Source organism: Sciurus carolinensis, chromosome 1 (genome assembly GCF_902686445.1).
Source record: "Sciurus carolinensis chromosome 1, mSciCar1.2, whole genome shotgun sequence".
NCBI classification, from domain to species: domain Eukaryota; kingdom Metazoa; phylum Chordata; class Mammalia; order Rodentia; family Sciuridae; genus Sciurus; species Sciurus carolinensis.
In genome coordinates, this window is record NC_062213.1 from 17,567,021 (window position 1) to 17,587,896 (window position 20,876).

At 47.3% G+C, this 20,876-nt stretch overlaps 1 protein-coding gene across 1 annotated transcript in view; it reads left to right on the forward strand.

Annotated features, from left to right (window-relative positions):
* The window catches only part of Anxa13 (annexin A13), a 54,402-nt gene that overhangs the window by 24,293 nt on the left and 9,233 nt on the right, over window positions 1-20,876 (forward strand). Inside the window, exons 3-9 of the mRNA XM_047539285.1 lie at window positions 30-105; window positions 11,402-11,496; window positions 14,545-14,715; window positions 17,568-17,601; window positions 17,706-17,785; window positions 19,174-19,242; window positions 19,644-19,745. Of these exons, the coding sequence (XP_047395241.1) occupies window positions 30-105; window positions 11,402-11,496; window positions 14,545-14,715; window positions 17,568-17,601; window positions 17,706-17,785; window positions 19,174-19,242; window positions 19,644-19,745 (627 nt within the window). The remainder of the gene's footprint in view (window positions 1-29; window positions 106-11,401; window positions 11,497-14,544; window positions 14,716-17,567; window positions 17,602-17,705; window positions 17,786-19,173; window positions 19,243-19,643; window positions 19,746-20,876) is intronic.

Genomic DNA, 20,876 nt, shown 5'->3' on the forward strand with positions numbered 1-20,876 from the left:
CCACTCACCTTTTGAATTATTTTCTCTAGGCCAAAGAGAGAAGTCATCAGGTTTTCAATGTGGATCGAGATACCAGAAAGCTGTACAAAGCCTGCAAAGGAATGGGTACGAAATACATTTTTGTTTTCTAATTTATTTCAGAAATTGATTAAACTTGATCTCATGATCAACTTTCCCATGATGGTGAGAAAATGACCCTCTTATCTTGTGCATTCCAAGTTAATTCAAGTCAATCACTTCTAATAATCTCTTTATTCAAATTCCTAAAGCTATAATCAGATCCTACAACTTCAGTATTCTATATAATAGGCATAAGGTGGATATTGGGACATTTAACTTGACCTTGAGGTGAGAGAAAGTTCATGAGAAGTGCAGTTCATGCAATCTTAATGTCATCTAAATCCCTCTGATCCTTTTGTGGGAAATCAGGTCTGATGAGAACTGGATTAGGGATGTGGGAAGTGCACGAAGAAGTGGATGGAATGGGCACAAAGCTGTGGCCAGAGTCAAGAGTCCCCAGGGTCAAAACTGGAGTTGCTATTTATGCAGTGCAGGAGAAAGGTAAATCCAGGACCAGGAGAGCGTACCCAGGTCCACGGCCATGGTGAAAAGTTCTGGGTCCCAGGGAGGCCACTGGTGAAGCAAGGATTTGATCCAGGAGTTTGGAAGAAGGAGAAATCGAAAGTAGACAGAAGAATTTGCCTTGAACTAGAAGGAGGAGGGAAGGAGCTGAGATTGGCAGCTGGAGGAGATACATTCCACAGTGTCGTCAGGGCAAAAAGTAAAGGTGCTCATGCATGAAAACTGGACATATTCAGGGAAGGCTATCTACGAAAGCGACAGTGCAGTGTGGCCTTGGGTCATGGTTTGGAATAACCCTGGAGTGGCAAAGAAATGGAGACGACCAGGAAGACTGCAGCTAAGGGCCCCACTGAGTAGGAAAACCATGTCTTCTCACGGCTCCAGCCCACACGGCAGCCTGAGAGAGGAGGACAGGAGAGACAGGTGTTAGATTGACCCTGGGTCTACTGATGAGGGGTTTCTGAAGAGTAGTAAGTGAGGGCATTGAAAGGGAGAGAAGGGTCAAGGGACAAGGTTGATTCCATTTCCTAGATCTTCTCTTTACACTTACTGGAAAATTTTGAAGTGTTTAGATACTTTATATACAAAATCTCATTAGGTTCTCCTCATAAAAAATCCATTTTTCCTATGAGGAAATGAAGGCCCTGACAAGTTACATAACAAACCCAAAATCACCAAGCCAGCTAGTGGCAAACACCAGGGTCGATGCCCTTTCTGTCACTCACTCCAGATGTCACCAATTCAGACATTATAGTGAGTCCACCTCAGTCACACAACTGCAGTACCAGAGGGTGAGGATGGCCTGAGAAGTCTTTGCTCGGGGTCATTAACAGCTGGCAGGAACCATTTGAGTCCACAGGTACTTTATTTTTCTTATTGCAATATAACTCACATGCCCTAAAATTCACCCTTTTGCAGCCTATAATTCAGTGGGTTTTAGTATATTCACAGAGTTGTGCAATCTTCACCACTAATTCCAGAACATTTCCATCACCCCAAAATGAAAGGCCAAACCCATTAGCATCCCTCTCTTCAGCCCGAGGCACTCACTAGTACACCACCTGTCTCTAAAGATTCGCCTGCTCTGCAACTTCATATAAACAGAATCATACAATATGTGGCCTTTGTCTCTGGCTTCCTTTCCTTGGCATGTTTTTGCAAAAGCAAATGACAGATTTGTACTTAGAAGGAAATTAGTGGAGATTCACTTGCCTAGGAATGGCTGTCATGGTAGAATAAATACGGCCATATGTTTTTTTGTTTGTGACTGCAGAGGGAAAATAATCAAGATCGATGATGGGAGTTCTCAGGGGACATATTTTGCTTCAGTCGGAGGAATAATCTGCCTTGCCCAAGAAATGCAGAGAAGTCCTGAGGAGCTGGGGTAGGGGAGATCTGGTAGGAAAGTGGTAGAAGGATTTTTACATATTATATATTCTTGAGTAAATCAGAAAGAGATAGAAGAGAGGGAAGGAGGGAGAAAGGCAAGGAAGGGGAAGAGAAAGAGGAGAGAGAGAGATGAGAGGCAGGAGGAGAGAGGGGAAGGGGGATGGAAAGAGGAAGGGAGAGAACGCACACACTGGCAGTGAAAGATGACCAGAAAAGTTACTTGGTTGGGAGGCATGGGAGGAAGCTGCTCCTTGCTCACAGCCACGGGCTAAGTTTGTATTAGGAGGACAGCTGTCGGAAGCAGCAGGATGTTTATGACTCTGAGATGTGCTGAGCGGTGGGACTGCAGGTGCTTTCCAGGCAGGGGAAGCTTGCCTGCTGCTCTGGGGAGGTCCTGACCCCCGGCCTGGGGATGGAGACTGAGTGAGTGTGAGGTTGGCACAGTCCCCACTGTCTTACCCACCGTGAAATCCAGCTCTGTACACACTGACTGAGCGCCTACTCAATGCAAAATTTCACAGCATTCTCTTTCCCCTTTTGGATGTGGCCATTGGGTGAAACCGATATGGGACTGTTTACCCTGTGGAGCACCATTTTTGCGCCCAGGGCTTGGCTGGATGTCACTCACCTGTCACCATATTCATAACCCCCACAACCTGTTCAGTTGGTGTTGTTGGAACCACTTCACCGATGAGGACCCAGGGCTCGCGGTTATGTATCTTACCCAAGGTCATCAAGTTATGAAAAGCAGAGTCGCCCAGAGCTCTGATTTGAAGGTCCAGCCTCCCACCCTCTATTGATAAGTAGAAGCAGAAACAAGGTTACATTGTTGGCCAGGTCTGTCTGCAAGACCATGTGCCCCTCTCATGGACATACCAGCCCTTCCAGCCTGGATTTTAAATGAATAGTAGGGTCATTTAAAATTTTTGAGAAGTCACATTTTAAAAGAAAAACTGCAGGCAAAATGCATTATTTTAGATTATTTCAGTTAACCTCATTTTATATCAAAAATATCACCTCCTTAGATCAATCGAGCTAAAACTCGTTAACAAGGTATCTTGCGTGCTGGTTTTCATCTTAAGTCTCTGGAATCCAACACGCGCTCTATGCTGACAAAGTTCAGACTCGGATCAGCTGCATTCCCAGTGCTCAGCAGCCACTGAGGTTCCGAGCACCACTAAGATTATGTGCCCTCCCCATCCCTCACCCACCCATGTGCGTTAAAATAATAATGGCGTGCCATAAAATTACATTTTATTTCTCCAAATGACACAGAATTTACAGATTTCATTTCTTGGCATCTCTGCTCTCCTGGTGTTCTCTGCATATGGTCAAGGTCATGGGCGACCCCTAGCAGCTCCTTCGTCCCAGGGCTCCGGCCTCTCTGCTGCCCTGCCCCAGCCCCCAGATACTGCACGTATCACCAGAGTCTTCCCAGGCCTGCTTTTGTTGGGTCAGCCCGGGAGGACTCTTTTAGAGGTCGACACTGCCAGAGATGACCGAGGCCACAGCTTCTTGGGTTCTCAGGGGCACTGGAGCCAGCCGGGGTCTTGGTAGAGTGTGGGAGGAGGCAGAGTTCCCACTTTCACTTCCTGTAGGCTTCCAGCTGATGCCCATGATGCAGGTCCCAAGGCCACGCTCTGGGGTCAAGGGCAGTTCCTCCCGAGATGCTCAGCCACATAGGCGCAGAACCAGGCCCAGAACTGAGGCACCCTCTGCCCAGCACTTTCCACATGTCAGGCGTGGGAACGAACTTCAGCTCCCACCCTGTCACTTACTGGTGCCCTGCGACCTCAGCTTTATCATCTATAAAATGGCATAGCAAATGGCTCCTCGTGTGGAGGTGACGAGGATATAGATAGCACCCCGCTGGCCCTCGTCACGTGCCGGTCTCCTCCTTCTGAACCACATGCTCAGATCCAGTCAGACCAGTCTGAGCATGAGGAGGCTCACCCTGTTCTCCAACCAGAGGGAGCACTGGGTTGATTGGGATTCCAGAAGATATATCCGCCCTGCACCTGTGAAGGTGAACTTATTTGGCAATAGGGCCTTTGCAGATGTAATTAAGGGTCCCAAGAAGAGATCATCCTGGATTGCCCAGGTGGATCCTAGATCCCATGACAAGTGTCCTTAAGAAAGACAGACGATGTGCAGGGAAGGTCGTGTGAAAACACAGGCAGATGAGTGACGTGACCACAAGCCAAAGACCACCATGGATTGCCAGCTTCCAGAAGAGGCCAGGAACAGATTCTGCCTCAGAGTCTCTGAAGGGACTGTTCACGCTGACGCTCCATTCAGACTTCCAGCCTCCAGAATGGGACTAGACTGCAGGGGTTTTGTTTGTTTGTGTGGTGATCTTTTTGTTGTTTGGTTTTGGTTCTGGTTTTGGTAAAAAACCAGTGCACCCAGGGGTACTCTACCCCTGAGCTACAGGCCCAGTCCTTTTCATTTTGAGACTGAGTCTTGATGAATTGCTAAGGCTGGCCTCATACTTGTAATCCTCCTGCCTCAGCCTCCTGAGTGTCTTGAATTATAGGCATGCACCACTGTACCTGGCAATAGATGGTTTGAAACCACCAAATTTGTGGTGAAACTGATACGGAGAACAAGCAAAAGGCCATGATCTGCTCAAGCAGGCCAGATTCTGCCATTTGTTGCTTTATCTCTCTTCCCTGCACCACCCCCATTTCCAAGGAGAAATGAGAGGCTGGGCATCCTGGTGGTTGAGAGACCAGCTCTTGGGCACCAGAAACGGGGCTGCTGCCTCCTGGCTCTGCAGGGCAGGCCAGGGCTGGCATTTGGAGCCCAAAGGGAAAGCAGAACTCTGCCACTGGCTCAGACTGTTTATCTGGCACACAGTTCCCTGGGGCCTTCAAACTCCATGACCTCCACCCTGTCGAAACAGAAACCCCACTCTGTATCTTCCCAGAAAAATGCTGGGAAAGCAAACCACAGAGAACCTCGGGCACTTCCTGAGGCTGATTGTCACCCGGCTCTGACCTCCACTGTGTAATTACCCCTCCGTGTCCAATGCTCAGTAGGACTGAGGGTCCTTCTTTTCTCAGTTTTTAAAAAGTCTTTCCCAGAACCACTGGGGACTAACCCAGTGCCTCGAACCAATGTAAATGTTTGCTGGAAAACGTTGGGCAGCACGAACTGCTTATGTGACACAGGTATTGTGAAATGTAGAATGAGGTCACCTTTCAGCAAATCACTCGGTTGAGTAGCAAAAACAGCTCCCAGGATCAACCTCCGCCTGGGGCTTTAGGGCTTGAGGGAATTGTCACACCTCCCCCACCTCAGTCGGGTGCGGACCCCTCCCAGTCTGCCACGCGCCAGGCTCCCTCTTGTTGAAAAGCATTCCAGGAAGGGAAGTCTAGAAAATCTTGTTTTTTTAAAATATTAACTCAGTTTTCCAACTATGCAGATGTGGGTTGCTCAAGGCCTCTGAGTAGTGAGGATGTTCTCTTGGTCCTTGCTGCACACAGCCCAGCTGAGTATCTTGCCATTTCCACCAGCACCAGAGATGTGGTTTCATCGTAATGCTCTGCAATTATTAATTCCTCCACTCCTGCACTCACGCATTCATTCAGCAGGTCATGTGATCACTATTGAGAGTCTTTTGTGTGTGTGTAGCTGCAAACAAAATGCCCTGTCCCAGGGAACTTGCAATGTATCATGGCAGAGACACAAGAATATGTAGCCTGAGGGGCACAGCTATCAAGAAAAGCCTGTTGAGTCCTGAAGGAGGAAGTGAAGGTTCAAGGTCAGAGATATAGGTGTGCTGGAGACCCAGGCAAAGACCCTAGGGAGAAAGAAAGAATTGCTTAGGAGCTCAAATTTTTACTAGCAAGGTGAACATGGGGTCTGGGAAAGGAGAGGTAGGGAGGCAAGACTGAGAGGCTCCCGACTGAGCTACTCCCAAGGGCTGTACAGACTCCACTGCAGAATCGATTGAGGCTTCCTTCTGCACTTGAAGGGGCCCACATTGAACAGCTAGAAGCAGAGGAGTGACAGGTCGATCTAGAAAAGCCCTTCTGCGGGCAGCCAATGCTGACTGAAAAGGGGAGAGTGAAACAACCCGCCGTGTAGGCAGTGTCCGCGGTTCTTCTGGGCAATATGGTGGAGGTGATGATGGAGAGGAGCAGGTAGACTTGAGAGGTACCAAGGCCTTGGACGAGAGGGGCTTTGGAGTGACTAGCTGGATGTGTGGCAAGGGAAAAGAGGGAGCCGAGGATGAGCCCCAGGTTCCTGCCAGCCCAACACACCCAGTGGACCACGTGGAAGTGGGAAGCTCCTCCCAGGGATGGCACTGCGGATGGCACTGCCAGAATACAGGCCTGAGGTGTGAGGCCCTTGACATGGACAGGAAGGAGCCGCCTACATGGAAGATCTTGCTGGACCCAAAGGGGCAAGCTCTGGTGATGGTTATGAGAAAAAGAAATCCCTTTCGAGGTGAGATTTCTGGCACTTGGAAATTTAAAAATTGATCATAACATCACAGACTAAGTAACTGGATACACATTACGTAGGTGAAGCTCCGGGAGGAAATGAAGAGGAACAATGTAAATAATGGTGTTGGATCCGAACCAGAATGAGCAATTAATTCCTGCAAGTGAATTAACTTTTGCAAGTGAAGTCATCCCAGGCTTTTCTATTTTTCCAGTTGGAATCAAACAGCTGAATCTTCCCAGAATTATAGAGGTGGAAATAATCCTTGAGATGAAGTGAGTGGTCCAAGAACACAAAGCTGGTGGTCTTGCCAGAGTTAGAAAACTCTCTAACTTCCAGGCCAGACCTAAGTCCCTGCTGAGCCTTTCCAAAGATGATTTTGAGGGCTGATGCCAGAGTTGAGGCAAGGGGGAAACATCTCAAGTTTTGCCAGCTTCCTTTTCCTCTCACTCCTTCTCCAGCCAGGTCCTCTCCATCCCATGCCCACACCCATGGCCCAGAATTTTTCCTGCTACCAACCCGTCAATCAGAATATATCAGCCTTCCCAGGCTTCCCTTATCGAGTGTGATAATGCCACCTGTTCAATTTCCCAACTCTCCATTCAAAAGTTACCGGCACATGCCCTTCAGAGACAGCAGACCATAAGAGTCAGACTAGTCAGCAGCAACTGCAGGAATTTCCAGATTTTGGGCTGTGACAAAGGGTTTATTGTTCTTCCCTTGACACCTTGAGGCATTGCTGAGGATAGTAGGCATATTTGTTTCTTAGAGCTGCCATAAGCAAGTATCATGCACCAGGTGGCTTAAACAACAGAAATTTATCATTGCACAGTTCTGGAAAACAGAAGTCCAAAATCAAAGGGTCAGCAGGACAAGGTGCCCCCTGAAGGCAGTAGGGGTGGATGCTCCTTGCCTCCCTCCAGTTCCTAGTAGCCTCTGGTTTCTGTGGCTTGTAGATGCCTCTCTCCTCTCCTTTCCCTCACGGGGCACTCTCCTTGTGTGTCTTCTTGTGTCATCCTCCCTCTGTGTGTATCCTTCTCTGTGTCCAGATTTCTCCTTCTAATAAAGACCCTAGTCATATTGAATCAGGACGCCCTCATGACTTCACTTTGACTTGATGACCTTGTAAAGACCCTATTTGCAAATAAGGCTCCATTCTGCAGTACTGAGGGGTAGGACTTCAACACTGCACTTTGTGGGGACACAACACAACCCCTGCAGGTGCCTCTTCAACAGCCAGGATACAGGGAGCTTTGGATAGGAGGTTCTGCCAGTGTACCCCTTCCTGTGGAAATGTGCATGCTGTTGCAGGGCCCAGGATGGACAAAGTACTAACACAGGACAGAGCTTTACTGTTGTCTAGGCAGGAATTTTCAGAGGCTCCCTCCTCTCAAAGCCCCTGAGAGATCAGTATTATGATCTCATCCACTGGCAGGGAGACAAGGCTCCACAGGGCAGTGCTGTCTGGTGAGCCAAACATGTAAATTCAAATTTTCTAGAAGCCACATTTTTAAAATGAAGAAACAGGTGAAATTAATTTTAACTAAATTTTATTTGACCCAAAATATTATCATTTTGAAGTAACAGGCAATCAACATAAAATCTTTTGTGTGTGTGTGTGCAGTGCTGGGGATTGAACCCAGGGCCTTGTGCATGCAAGGCAAGCACTCTACCAACTGAGCTGTATCCCCAGCCCCAACATAAAGTTATTAATGAGATATCTCACCCTTTCTCTATATATGAAGTTGTTGAAATCCAGTCTGCATTTTGCATTCCCAGCACATCTCAACTTCAACTCACTCCATTTCCAAGGTAGCAGATGCCACATCTGCTACAGGCTGGGACAATAGAGCCCAAGAGTCCAGCATCTTTTGGCTCATGTGGGGCAGAGCTGGAAGTCCAGTCTGACCCCAAAGGTCATCCTTCTCCTTCCACACCAGTTGCTTCTCATCCCTCGGGCCTGCTAGGGAACAAGTGATCTCCATGAGCTATTCTCTGCTAAAGTTCATGTGCTGGTCTATATACCAGTTCCAATGGGCGCCTTCAAGAGACTGCCTTAGCTTAAGTTCCAATAGCAGAGAACTTGGGGCGTATGACAGGAACAGTAGAAAAGGGGTTTGGTGACCAAGGAGATGCTCTTCCCTGAAACCTGGAGTCTTCCCACGGAACCTGCTGTCTACTTGCACCCACCTCTGACTTCAGAAGCATAGGATCAACTGATATTTGACCATGGGATAAGGGAAATGGCTTCAGCCCATTCCTGGTCTCCATTGCCTCTAACAAAGCTGCTTCTGAATGATGTAAACCAAGGAAAAAGAGCATTTGTTCCACAAAAATTCAGGTTCAAACAAGTCCCCTCACCTCCCTGCCCACTTCCTCTCACCAGAATATAGCACTGAGGTCCTCCATGTAGAAAAATCTGGAGTAACAGCCCACTCTGAGGTAGGAGATCATGGAAACTCACGAGTTGTACAAGAATCAAGAACTTCAGTTGCTCTTCTTTCTCCCCTGTGTTGGGCAAGACCTGACCATGAGCCAGCAGCCCCTCTCTTCACTTCTCCCTCCAATCAAACAGACTTTCCTTGCCTCTTCCACCTACAACTGGCTGCTAAAGTCCTCTTGTATGTCATTCAAACAAGATGGCAAAACATTGGATATATCCCTAGACCCTCCGAGACCAGTGGTGCTCCTAGCCTCACGGTGATGGAGCTTCCCCCCCAGCACACAGCAGGTCAGTGCATTGGGACAGGACCAGAGAAGGGGATAGAGACCCTGCCTTCAGAGAAAGTCCCAGCCACATAGATGACCGTGGGCAATTGACAATAAGATCGTAACTCAGAGGACCAGAGGGGTTGATCTAGGGTCATCAACAAAGGGAAGGGGTCATCTGTGGGAAGAGTGACCATACAAAGATGTTCTCCAGGCAGTGCAGCTGGGCACAGTGGCATACACTTGTAATCCCAGCAGCCTGAGAGGCTGAGGCAAAAGGATCACGAGTTCAAAGCCAGCCTCAGCAACTTAGTGAGGGCCTAAGCAACTTCGTGAGAGCTTGTCTCTAAATAAAAATATTAAAAAGGGCTGGAGATGTGGCTCAGTGGATAAGTGCCCCTGGGTTCAGTCCCCAGTACCACCAAAAAAAAAAAAAAAAAAAAAAAAAAAAAGAATCAAATCAAATTAGTGCAAGACAATACAACAGATATTTGGAAAATAGTAAGTACAGCAAATACCCACTGGGGGGTGGGGTTTCAACCATAAGACACAATCTGTCACCAAAGAATCAACTATCCAGTCAACAATCCAATCTAGACCTCAACCATTGAACTTCCATGATTTTTGCTGATCTGAGTACTATTAACTTAGCATTTTTCTTTTAATCAACTCATTTTAGCTCTATTTTAAACACTAGGTTCACATTAAAATAAATTTGAAACTATTAAAATAAAAAGGTCCCAAGTCACTTTTTATACCTTCAATGATACACTTGGAAAACAGTTCTGGTGTGCCAGACAGATGCCACTCTCCAAGCATCCAATTATGGCCCAAGAAATATGGCCATAATTGGCGCTGTAATAGTACACACTACCATTTAATGACCACTCCCCGTGACCCAGCCACCAGGCTCAGAATGTCTCACTCAGGCAATCCTATAATCACTGCAAGGATCCTAGAGCTCTGTAAGCAATGGGCTAAGGAGAAACAGAGGAAGCTGGAACTTAGTTCTTCAAGGTTTATAAAAGCCCTTGATCCACTGGCCAATGTGGTTGAGATAAAGTGAGTTCTGTGTCCGTGACAGCAGGGATGGGTTTGAGACCAAATTACAGGAAGTCTTGATGCTCCACTGAGGGATTCTGATTTGATTCCAGAAGTCATGAGGAATCACCAAAGGTATTTAAATTGTGAAGTGAGATGAGCACATATGCGGTCCAGGGTGGAGTGTGGAGCCTGGCATCAGAAAGACTAAAAGCAATCAGGACCTACTAGGCAGTGGTGGTGGGAATGAAGGAGAGGGACAGATGCAAGAGTTATCTCAAAGGCGAGACAGATGGGACTTAGTGATGTTGGAAAGCAAAGGAGACAGAAGGTGGGCACCCAGAGGTAACTTTGGATCTTCCACTTCAGGGGCACTGAAATGCCCCACAGCCACTAATCTACTTTCTGCCTCTATGGGTTTCCCTATTCTGGAATTGCATATGAATGGAATTTCATATGTAGTTTTCTGTGCCTGACTTCTTTTACTTAGCATAAGGTTTTCAAGGTTCATCTTTATTTTCCAGCACTTTATTCTTTTTTCTGGACAAATAATATTCTTTTATGTGGATATACTATATTTTGCTTATCCATTTGTCCATTGATGGAGTTTGGGGTTGTCTCTACCTTTTGGCCATTAGGAATAATGCTGCTATGAAAATTCATGCAGGGTGTGAGGGAGGGAAGAATGGAAGGTAACTGGATGAGACAAAGGGGAATGAAGAGAAGGCAGGGCATGGGAATGGGAAAGACAGTGGAATGAGTGGGACATAACTTTCCTGTTCATATATGAATACATGACCAGTGTAACTCCACATCATGTACAACCACAAGAGCAGGAAGTTATACTACATGTACGTATGATATGTTAAAATACATTCTAAAAACTAAAAAGAACAAACAAAAAAAGAAAATTCATGCACAAGTTTTGTGTGAATGTGCTTTTGCTTCTCTAGGACTGAAATGAGGGATCAGCTATATGTGTTCCTCTTTCCACTAGGATGCATTGCACTGTGCTTCCTGCAGAGAGAGGGCTCAATGCACTTTGTCAGAGTGAGTGCTGAGAGCACACTTTTCAGCACAGGACATTAGAGCTAAAGGGGCCACCTCATTCCACCGCAGCCTCTGATCACCTTGAAGCCGTGAGTCATGGCCTCCGACTTGACTGACTTGGTACTCTCTATCTTGTGTCTTGCTCACTCTGGCTTTGCTTCTCTCTCCCGTACTTTAGGAACAGATGAAGCCACCATCATTGAAATTTTGTCAAGTAGGACCTCGGACCAGAGGCAGCAGATAAAGCAGAAGTACAGGGAGAAGTACGGCAAGGTGATTGTGGGGTGCACCAGGGTGGCCTCCACCGTCTGCTTCCTCCACACTCCCCCAGCCACGGATAATGTCTTCAAAGCTTTATTGAGTTATCCCAGGAGAAAAACTGAAATAACCATTTAAAACTTGTAATTGACTTCAGGAAACCTGAAATTGCTTTGCTAACTTAATAGCTTATACAATCAATACTCTTTAACTCATTATTTTTTATATTGACTTCATTTTTCTATTAAGCCCTTAGTCATTTTTTCATTCAATTTGGACTAATTCCACATAATAACTTAGAGATGGGTCAGGGATTTGAAAATCAGTTTCCCAGGGTGGGTTTTTATGCACAAATTTTTCATATATTCAACTCTCTTCAAGAATGATATGGTCTTCATAAATATTGTTACAGAAAACTTAAAAAAAAAAACTCTTCATTCCCATCAACACTTTTTTTCTTTCTTTTTATTTATTCCCATTTGAAAATTCTTCTTGTTGATGATGCAGTTATGTAGAGGAATCTTAAAATATGCATTAGGCTTTCTTGTTTCTTTATTAATGTATAATGAACACAATTTAACCTTTTCATAATGTCACTCCAATTATCATTATGCAGAGTGAATATCCACCATTATGGTGTAGTCTCATCCATATTTATAAAACCTTTCCCATTTCAATAACCAGGCAGGTAAACAGACATGTAGAAAGAAAGATGGGTTCTCCTCCTTATTTGACACTGGGCAGGTAACAGTCTCTTTAGGCCTTGGTCTCCTCACACATAAAGATGGTCACTTCCCTCCCTTCTCAGGTTGCTGGTTTATCAAACAAGATAACATCAGCACATACCAACAAAGGGAAGCTATGATGGGTAGGATTGCTCCCAGTGCAGAGACAGGAAAGGAAAAGCTCACATGTTCCAAGGACTTGTGTGAACTCATGAACACAGGAGGGGAAAGGCAGCCGGCTCACATCTAAGTCTCTGACTTCAGGGCCAGCGCCCGTCATTCCTGGAGGACTCAGGGCCGGGAGCAGAGCTATTTCCTCATATTCTAAACAGCCAGGCTGAGCTTTCATGCTTTTCCTGCTTCTTTCCTCATCAGCAGGCCTGTCAATGCCATTTTTTGTGTGTGTGAAAATAAGAGAGTCTCCGTGCAACCGCATTTAATTGACTTGAATAAAGAGGGATTTTGATCCTGGTCCACATGGCAAAACCCTAGCAGCCCCACTTGCCCATCTGTGTCCACCCCACCAAGATGGAAGGTCAGGCACAAGGCTCCTCCACCTTCATCCTGCAGTAGGAGAAAGGAGGTCCTGGGGTCCCTGCTGAAGCTACAGAGGGCGTGTTCCAGCCTGGAACAGGGTGCCCGTCTGCCGATCCGGGCTGCCTTTCTGCTTCGCAGCTGGGTGTCAGAGAGCTGAGACCAAGGAAGGGATGCTCACAGAGTATGAGTGTGCCCAAGAGGATGAAATCTGAGTCCCCATCCCAGCTGAGCTCCGAGGAGAATAGCCACCCCAAGGCCACACGACTGGTTAGCAGGAAAGCCAGGAGGGGAGCTGAGGAGTCCCAAGTCTGCTTCTCTCTCGCCCAACAGAATATAAACACACAAGGATTTATTTCCAGGCTTGTGGCTTCCGAGAGCAGTCACCTGGGATTTCTCTTCTCTGCAGTTCTGTATAATGCCATTCTGACCTAGAAAAGGGTTTCCGGTTTCCAGGTGGATGTACACCACAGAGTCCTGAGCAAAGGTCACAGGATGCAGTATTAAAGGGAGAGGTAGCAGCCGGGACAGAGGTGTCATATTACAGCCCTCTTAACATGGTAAATCCCAAGGCCTCAAACAAAAATCTGGATTTTTTTCCCAGGCCCAGGACTCAGAGGTTCATTTGATAAACAGTTGATTTGCCTCCTCTCAAGACATTCCTTTCAGCATAGGCTAACAATGATAATATTTATATAATATGCAGATTATTAATAAGTACTTATTGAGCATTTCAAATATGCCAGGTACCATGTTCATTATTTGCATGGATCTCTCATTTAAATTTCCTATCAATCCTATAAGTCTGGTTATTCTTCCCATCTTCTAGAAAAGAAAATTCCCTGTTGATGAAATTAAGTTTTCCAAGGTCACAATGCTGCTGTGACTGTACCCTTAGCCATCAGCCCTGCTACTGAGTAGCCAGCTCGATGGGGCCTCTGAGATGCCCACGGAGCTGCGGGCCTCTGATCTGACCCATCCTGGGCTGTGGCTGTGTGGAGGATCCTTCATGTAAGTTGGGCGCATGGACTGACTTCCCCCCTCTGGACCTTGTCCTTATTCAACCCCCTCATCAGAGAGGGACAGGTAGAAAAAGGCAGTTCCCTCACCATGACGACAGGGTGCTCTAAGAAAAGGGGAAGAGTATGCCCCCCAAAAACAGGGAGCCAGGGGGAATCTCCCTGACACTGCCTGTCTGAGCTCTTTCTCACATGCATCCCTCTCGGGGTTTAACAGGTTAACTGGAGTGACTGTACGTCTGGCTTGATCAAGGGAGTCCCTGTTTACTCCTGCTGTCTGCCACAATGATTTAAAACAGCCCCCTTTCTTATCAAAACTAGCCCAGTTTGGATGGTAAATTATCAGATCCCTCTAGAGAAAACAGACCTGCCTTTCAATCCTTTCTAGTTGAATGTTTGGCAAGCAAATCCTTCATCTTCTGAGATTCAGTGAATGAGGACAGGGCCAATACTTCTGCTAGTTTTTCAGGGTTGTCTTGAGGATCAGTTGAGAAAGGTCTCTGAACCCTAGAATGTTCTGCAAATACTGCTGTCCCAGTGATCCATCTCTGGAGTCTCCGACCCTGAGTGGGAAGTCTCCTCTTGGTCTCTCTGCCAGCCTTGCTGAGAGACTGGATGGACAGTCATGGTGACCGCTGTTCTCAAGAGTAGGTCACTTTTTCCAAGTCCCTCTGTACGTGTCCAAGGTAGGTTTCCTGTCAGGCCTGAGCACACACAATAGTGCAGGGAGACACCTGTCCATCTCCTCCCAGTCACTCCCAAACAGGTCTCTGTGTTTCCTTTAGGACCTGGAGGAGGTGCTCAAGAGTGAGCTGAGTGGAAACTTCGAGAAGACAGCCTTGGCCCTGCTGGACAGACCCAGTGAATATGATGCCCGACGGCTGCAGAAGGCCATGAAGGGTGTGGGCACAGACGAGGATGTGCTCATCGAGATCCTGTGCACAAGAACCAATAAGGTCAGTCCCACGTAAGCAGGAGTCCACACACCTGCCAGAGGTGGCGGCAGACCCTGGAGGGAAGCCACTTCCCTGCCTTCTGTCCACGGGTGAGCAGGAGTCTGGACAGAGAGGTGTCCACTTGGCCCATGGAGAGCGGATGTCTCGTCTAGACTTCCATAGGTCAGTCTTGGTGTTGCTACCCCTGCTTGATAGAACAGATCCTTCCAGAAGAGCTGTGTCAATCCAGCTTTTGTTTCTCTAACTTGGTTCTATTTCCCTCTCCCTGCCTGGCTTTGGGGACCCTTGGGCATGAATAGTGCTGTAGGTAACCCAAGTGTGTTTGTCAGTGCCTCGTCCGTGGCTGTTAAAAGACCATAACCAACCTAAAGGTAGGTGGAGTCAGGACCCCAGTGAACAACCCTAGTGGCCGCCAGCACCTCCCTGCAGGATTCTTCTATCCACTGATACAAGGTCCCTCGGGCTCACGCCATCATTTCACGTGCTAAAAAAAGCCCCAGCAGAAGCCAATTCGTCTTTAGTCCCAGAAGCCAGGAAGGTCAAGAACTTCATCGAGAGTAAAGAGAGTCCACAAATCATCAGTAGGTGACCCCTTCTTCTTCCACAACCACCCATCACAGAGGAATGGGGAGACCCAGCAAGAAAAATGCCAAAAAGTCCCCATCCTGAGGCCTCCCCGGAGGAGCGTCAGTGTTGGGGCAGACAGCAAGATCTGAAGCAGGGCTTTGATGCTGGGCATTCTTTGAAGCCTTGAGTGCCGGCACCTGCTGACTCTGTTCAGCCCAGGGCGCAGCCTCAGCCTCTCCGCCCAGAGTTCCAGCACACCCCACGCTAAGGTTGTAAACCCTTCTCCTCCACATCCTCGTGCTCCTTCCTGATTCCAGCTAGGATAGTGCCTCAGAGTCAGGTTACCACCCACCCCTGGTGATGCCATGGACCCAGGGTCACACTGCTTTCCCCGTTCATACCGCCCTTCCCAGATGGACTAAGGTCCCCGCAGCGAGGTGTCCAGTGTGGGGCAATCAGCTCCTGCCTTTGCGAAAAAGGTTAATTTTCTTATTCTTCTTCTCGCCTTGGCCTGATTTCTTTAAGATCCAAGCAATAAGCAAGTCCTTTCTTTCCATCAAAGAGGTCTGATGATAAAGAGAAGAAAAGCAGAGAGAAAGCAGGCACCAGGCGGAGGCAGGTCCTCGGGTGGGCTCGGCGGGCCCATCTCCTGGTTGCCCTCCCTCTACCATCAGAGCCAGCAGGTGGCTCCTCACCTGCTGTCCCCACCTGCTCCTGCCACCACTGCCCCGGACGAAGGGACGCTGTGGGCAAGCTGCTCTGGTACACTGTGTTTCCAGTGGAAACTGAGGCAACTCCCGAGGCAGCGGCGGAGGACATTCAGTGTGAAACAGTCCCTCGAGCTTCATGCCCTGGCAGCAAGGCATCCCCTGAGTGAAGCCTTGTTTGAAGTGGCAAAAAAACTAGAAATAACCTAAGCAGCCATCAGTGGGTGACTGGCTAAACCACAACCTCTTGTAGGACAGAACACTTTGTCTCCCTTTAAAAACAGGAGTTGACTACACACAAGGACAGCTGGATCTCCAGGTCACTGTGGAGACAAGAAGCGAGTCGCAGAATGATAAGGTCCCACCCACCTCTAAACGCATGGCACACACACGAAACCATCCCACATGCTTTAGAAGTCACCCTAACTCTAACCCTAGCCCTCCGCAAATGCAAAGGAAAGTATTTGGGAAGATCCACAGGGAACTTTTTTTTTATGGGGGATTGAACCCAGGGGCGCTCAACCCCTGAGCCACATCCCCAGCCCTTTTTTGTATTTTATTTAGAGACAGGGTCTCACTGAGTTGCTCAGCACCTCGCTTTTGCTGAGGCTGGATTTGAACTCACGATCCTCCTGCCTCAGCCTCCTGAGCTGCTGGGATTACAGGCATGTGCCCTTGCACCTGGCCCACACTAAACTTCTCATGCTGACTATGTGGGTGGATATGGGCCACTGAGACTGGCCTGGAGGTAGTGAAAGGTCCAGCTGTAATATGTCCACCTTTTCATATTTAATTGACATGGAATCATTGTACGTATTTGTGGAATACAGTATGACATTTTGACACATGCATACAATGCATAATGATCACAATTGAATAAGTAGCATATCCATCACCTCAAACATTATTTCTTTGTAGTGAGAACATTCAAAAGCCTCTCTTCTGGCTATTTAGAAGTATACAGTATATTATTGTTGGCTGCAGTCATCCTGCTATGCAGTAGCACAGGAGAACTTCTTAGTCCCTTCTCATTGTAACTTAGTGCCCATCAATCAACCTCCCCCATTCCTTCCTCTTCCCTCTCCCCCCAGACTCTGGTAGCCGCCATTCTACTCTTAACTTCCACGAGACCAATTTTTTAAAATTCCAAAAATGAGTGACTTCGTGTGATACTTGTTTGTGCCTGAATTATTTCACTTAACATAATGTCCTCCAGGCTCAAGCATGTTGTCACAAATGACAGGAATTCATTCTTTTCATGGCTGCATCGTATTCCATTGTGCAAATATAACACATTTTTTATCCATACATTCATTGATGGACACCTAGGTTGTTTCTGTATCTAAGGAGACTGTATGTATGTGTTACTTATGTGTCTGAAGTGTTTACGCAAAGAGGGTCCCTCCACACCCCAGGAAATTGCCTCAGACCTGTGGGCAAGTCCCACAGGAATGACCATCCTAAGAAGTCAGGCAGACACCCCTGTGTCTGGAAACAGACATCTGCCTGGTTGGTGTGCCTCTGCCTCTTGCTGATTGATTCCACCTTGGATATTGATTTGTTTTAATTTTCTTCCAGGAAATCAGCGCCATCAAAGAGGCCTACCAAAGGCGTGAGTGACTTTTTATTCTGACTTTGGATAAAGTCCGTCTCTTTCAAAATACCTCCAGGAACTGAATCATCTGCTTTCTCCTCTCCCTTTTGCTTCTTTAAAAGTGTTTGACAGGAGCCTTGAATCAGATGTCAAAGGTGACACAAGTGGCAACCTGAAAAAGATCCTGGTGTCCCTGCTACAGGTAAGAGTAAACAGGTCTCGCCTGCGTCACCGTCTGAGGGGATCATTCTTGGCCACACGGTACCATGACAAGAAAGGCAAAGTAGATTAATGTTTCCTTCTTTTATTAAAAGTCATCAACCCTTGCTTCATCAGCCCAGGGACCAGGAAGTTATTTGACTGGGATTTCTCCTCATATCAATCTGCCCAGTCACATGCCGTTCACAAAGCCTTTTGGTAAATGAATTACCTCATTAAGCATAACCACCTCATTTGGCCAACGAGAAAAGTCAGGCCTCCAGAGATGGTGAGACCCAGCCCAGGTGCAAGAACTGACCATCTGACCCTAAACCAGGTCCTTTCCACACCACAAATCTGCCCCTACTTCTAGGATCCATCCTGAGTCTAGGCCTGTAGGAACCGCTGCGGGAAACTCCGCCAGGGACACAGCCCCCCTGCTCCAGGGTCTCCAGGTGGATAGCACCTGTGTGTCACTGACATAGCCATCTATTTGAGCTCTGTGCATTTCTTGCATTTCATTTATCCCACTGTGGACAGACTGACAGAAAAGAACCGAAGAAGCAGGCATCAATGGCCGCAGGAAGGTCGCACAAGTTTTCTCCAGCTGCATCACAAATCGCCACAAACTAAGCAGCTCAAAACAACCTAGATCTACTGTCTCACCCTGGCCCTGGGTCAGAAGTCCAGGGATGGGTTGGCTGTGTCCTTTGCTCAGGGTCTCACCAGGCTGCAATCCAGGTTTGGGCCAGGGTTGCCATCTCACCTGAAGCTCAGGGAGAATTCCTGGTCCTCCTGTTCACTTCCCAGCTGTCAACCAGAGACCACCCTCAGTCACTGGAGACCACCTGCAGCTCCTGGCCACGTGGCCCCCAGGAACAGTTTGCAACACAGCTGTTTGGTTTCTTCCAGGCTAGCAGAAGCTCATCTCTCCGACTACTCCCATCTCTCACTTTTAAGAGAGTCCTGATTGGGTTAGGCCCACCAAGAACAACCTCCTTTTGATCCATTCAACTGATTAGGGACCCAAATGACATCTACAAAAATCCCCCAGGCCACCTCTCGTAACATAACCACAGTAGCGACATCTCTGTGTCCACTGCTTCTACCCACATTCCGAGAAAGGGGATTGTAACCAGGTTGTGGGTCACTGAGGTCATTCCATCAGCCTGCTCTGGGGTCAGGGGGTTCCTGAGTGACCCTGATTTCCACAAGCGTTTTTGCAGAAGCAACACTGTTTATCAGTCATGCCCAAAAGATGGCAGCAAAGAGCAGCCCTTGACGGTTTGCCAGGCTGAACTGAGCTTCAGGTCGCTCTGAAATCACCCTCAGCGTCCCAAGGCTGTGGTCCAGTAGAAACTCAAGTAAATAACAATGTATCGATTTTTCTAGGCTAATCGTGATGAAGGAGATGATGTGGACAAGGATCTGGCTGGTCAGGATGCCAAGGATCTGTATGATGTAAGTGTGCTAATGTGCCAGTCTCCACAAATTCTTTTGTTTTTTAAATTATTAGCATTGTGTTCAAGAAACATTTCCTTATTTCATGCATACGGGAGTTACTTGGGAAGTAAGTGTGACCTTTAAGGAATAAATATATGCTTAGATCTGTTCAGATCTTATGTAAGGAATTGTTCCTATTCTTATACTCTGGAGTTAACCTGGATCCATTTCGGAACAAGGAAAAATATAAATAATATAAATATATGACGTATGTTTGTGGGTTAGATGCTCAAAGTGCTTTGTCAATCCATTTGACTTTTATTCAACTTGTGTTTTATAATTGCCTCTAAGTGAGGTCTCATGATAGCACTCAATATTCAATCTTTTCACAAAGTCTTTTCCAAATTGTTTGCGTCCAGGCAGGGGAAGGCCGCTGGGGCACGGATGAGCTTGCCTTCAATGAAGTCCTGGCCCAAAGGAGCTACAAGCAGTTACGAGCCACCTTTCAAGCCTATCAAATTGTAAGTAAGGGGAGAGTGCGCCCTCAGAAATATCCTGAGTTATTTCCAAAGGAAGCCAAGACCTGGGATAGAGAACTGGAAAATCACATGCAGTAGTGGTTCTCAGTGGTGGGGACGCGTAAGGCCCAGGACAGCCCCTAAAAGCTAAGGCTGGGATACCCTGGGATATCAGGGACATGCAGAAGTAATATGTTTAGGAGCAAAACTCTAGAGCCCGGGGCCCAGGTGCAAATGCTGGTTCTACCACTGGCAAGTGACCAAACCTCTTCTAGCCTCTTCTGTAAATCAGGAACTGGAGCATCACTATCCCCAGCCTCAGAGAGCTATTTTAGTAGTTAAATAAGACAAAGGCTCAGAACAATATCTGACAGGTTGTAAACTCGTCTTATTAGGAGTAGTATTCCAACTGGGTTCACAGTGTACCCACAATTCTCAAGAGAGACGTGAGATCCCTCATGCAAAGACGTGCATAAACTGCGTTTTTAATCTCATGATCATTTTAAGCCAACAAAGTGAGTTTCGCACTTTCAGAGTACTTAGTGATAAGTCCTTCCTTGAAAAATAATCTTGGATTTGCAAAAAGCTCTCAGTGGAGCATTGAATGTTTGCCCCTTTTTTTTGCCTCCTATTTTATTTTCGTAGAATGGCTTTACCTGTTCAAAGCACTTCTGCGCCATGTGTTTCATTTCAATTTCACGACAATATCATCACTGTAACGTAGACTGAACAGCTGTGGGGGCCTGTAACTGTTGGACAGGCAAGTCCTCCGAGTGAGGAGCCATCTGTAACTTATCAGGACCACACAGCAAGTCGGTAGCAGAAAGAGGATGAGAACTCCAAGCCTCCCCGGCCCGAGCGCCTACCTCAGCTGGAGCTGGCTGCTCCTCACTCGAAATAGCCTTTCCTGTGAGCTGCCTGTAGATGAAAAGACAGCAAGGCTTTGGGATTTTATCATTACTGTATGTAAGCCTTGAGTGGCCTCTGCTTTCAAATCGTGCCCAGAGTTGTGATCAAAGGCAGCCAAACCAGCATCCCCTGCTCTCTGGGCCTGCAGTCCTCTGGCCTGAGCTGGAGGACCATGGTCCTCCTTCACACAATGGGGGCCACTAATGGAGTTTCCGAGGATGCCTG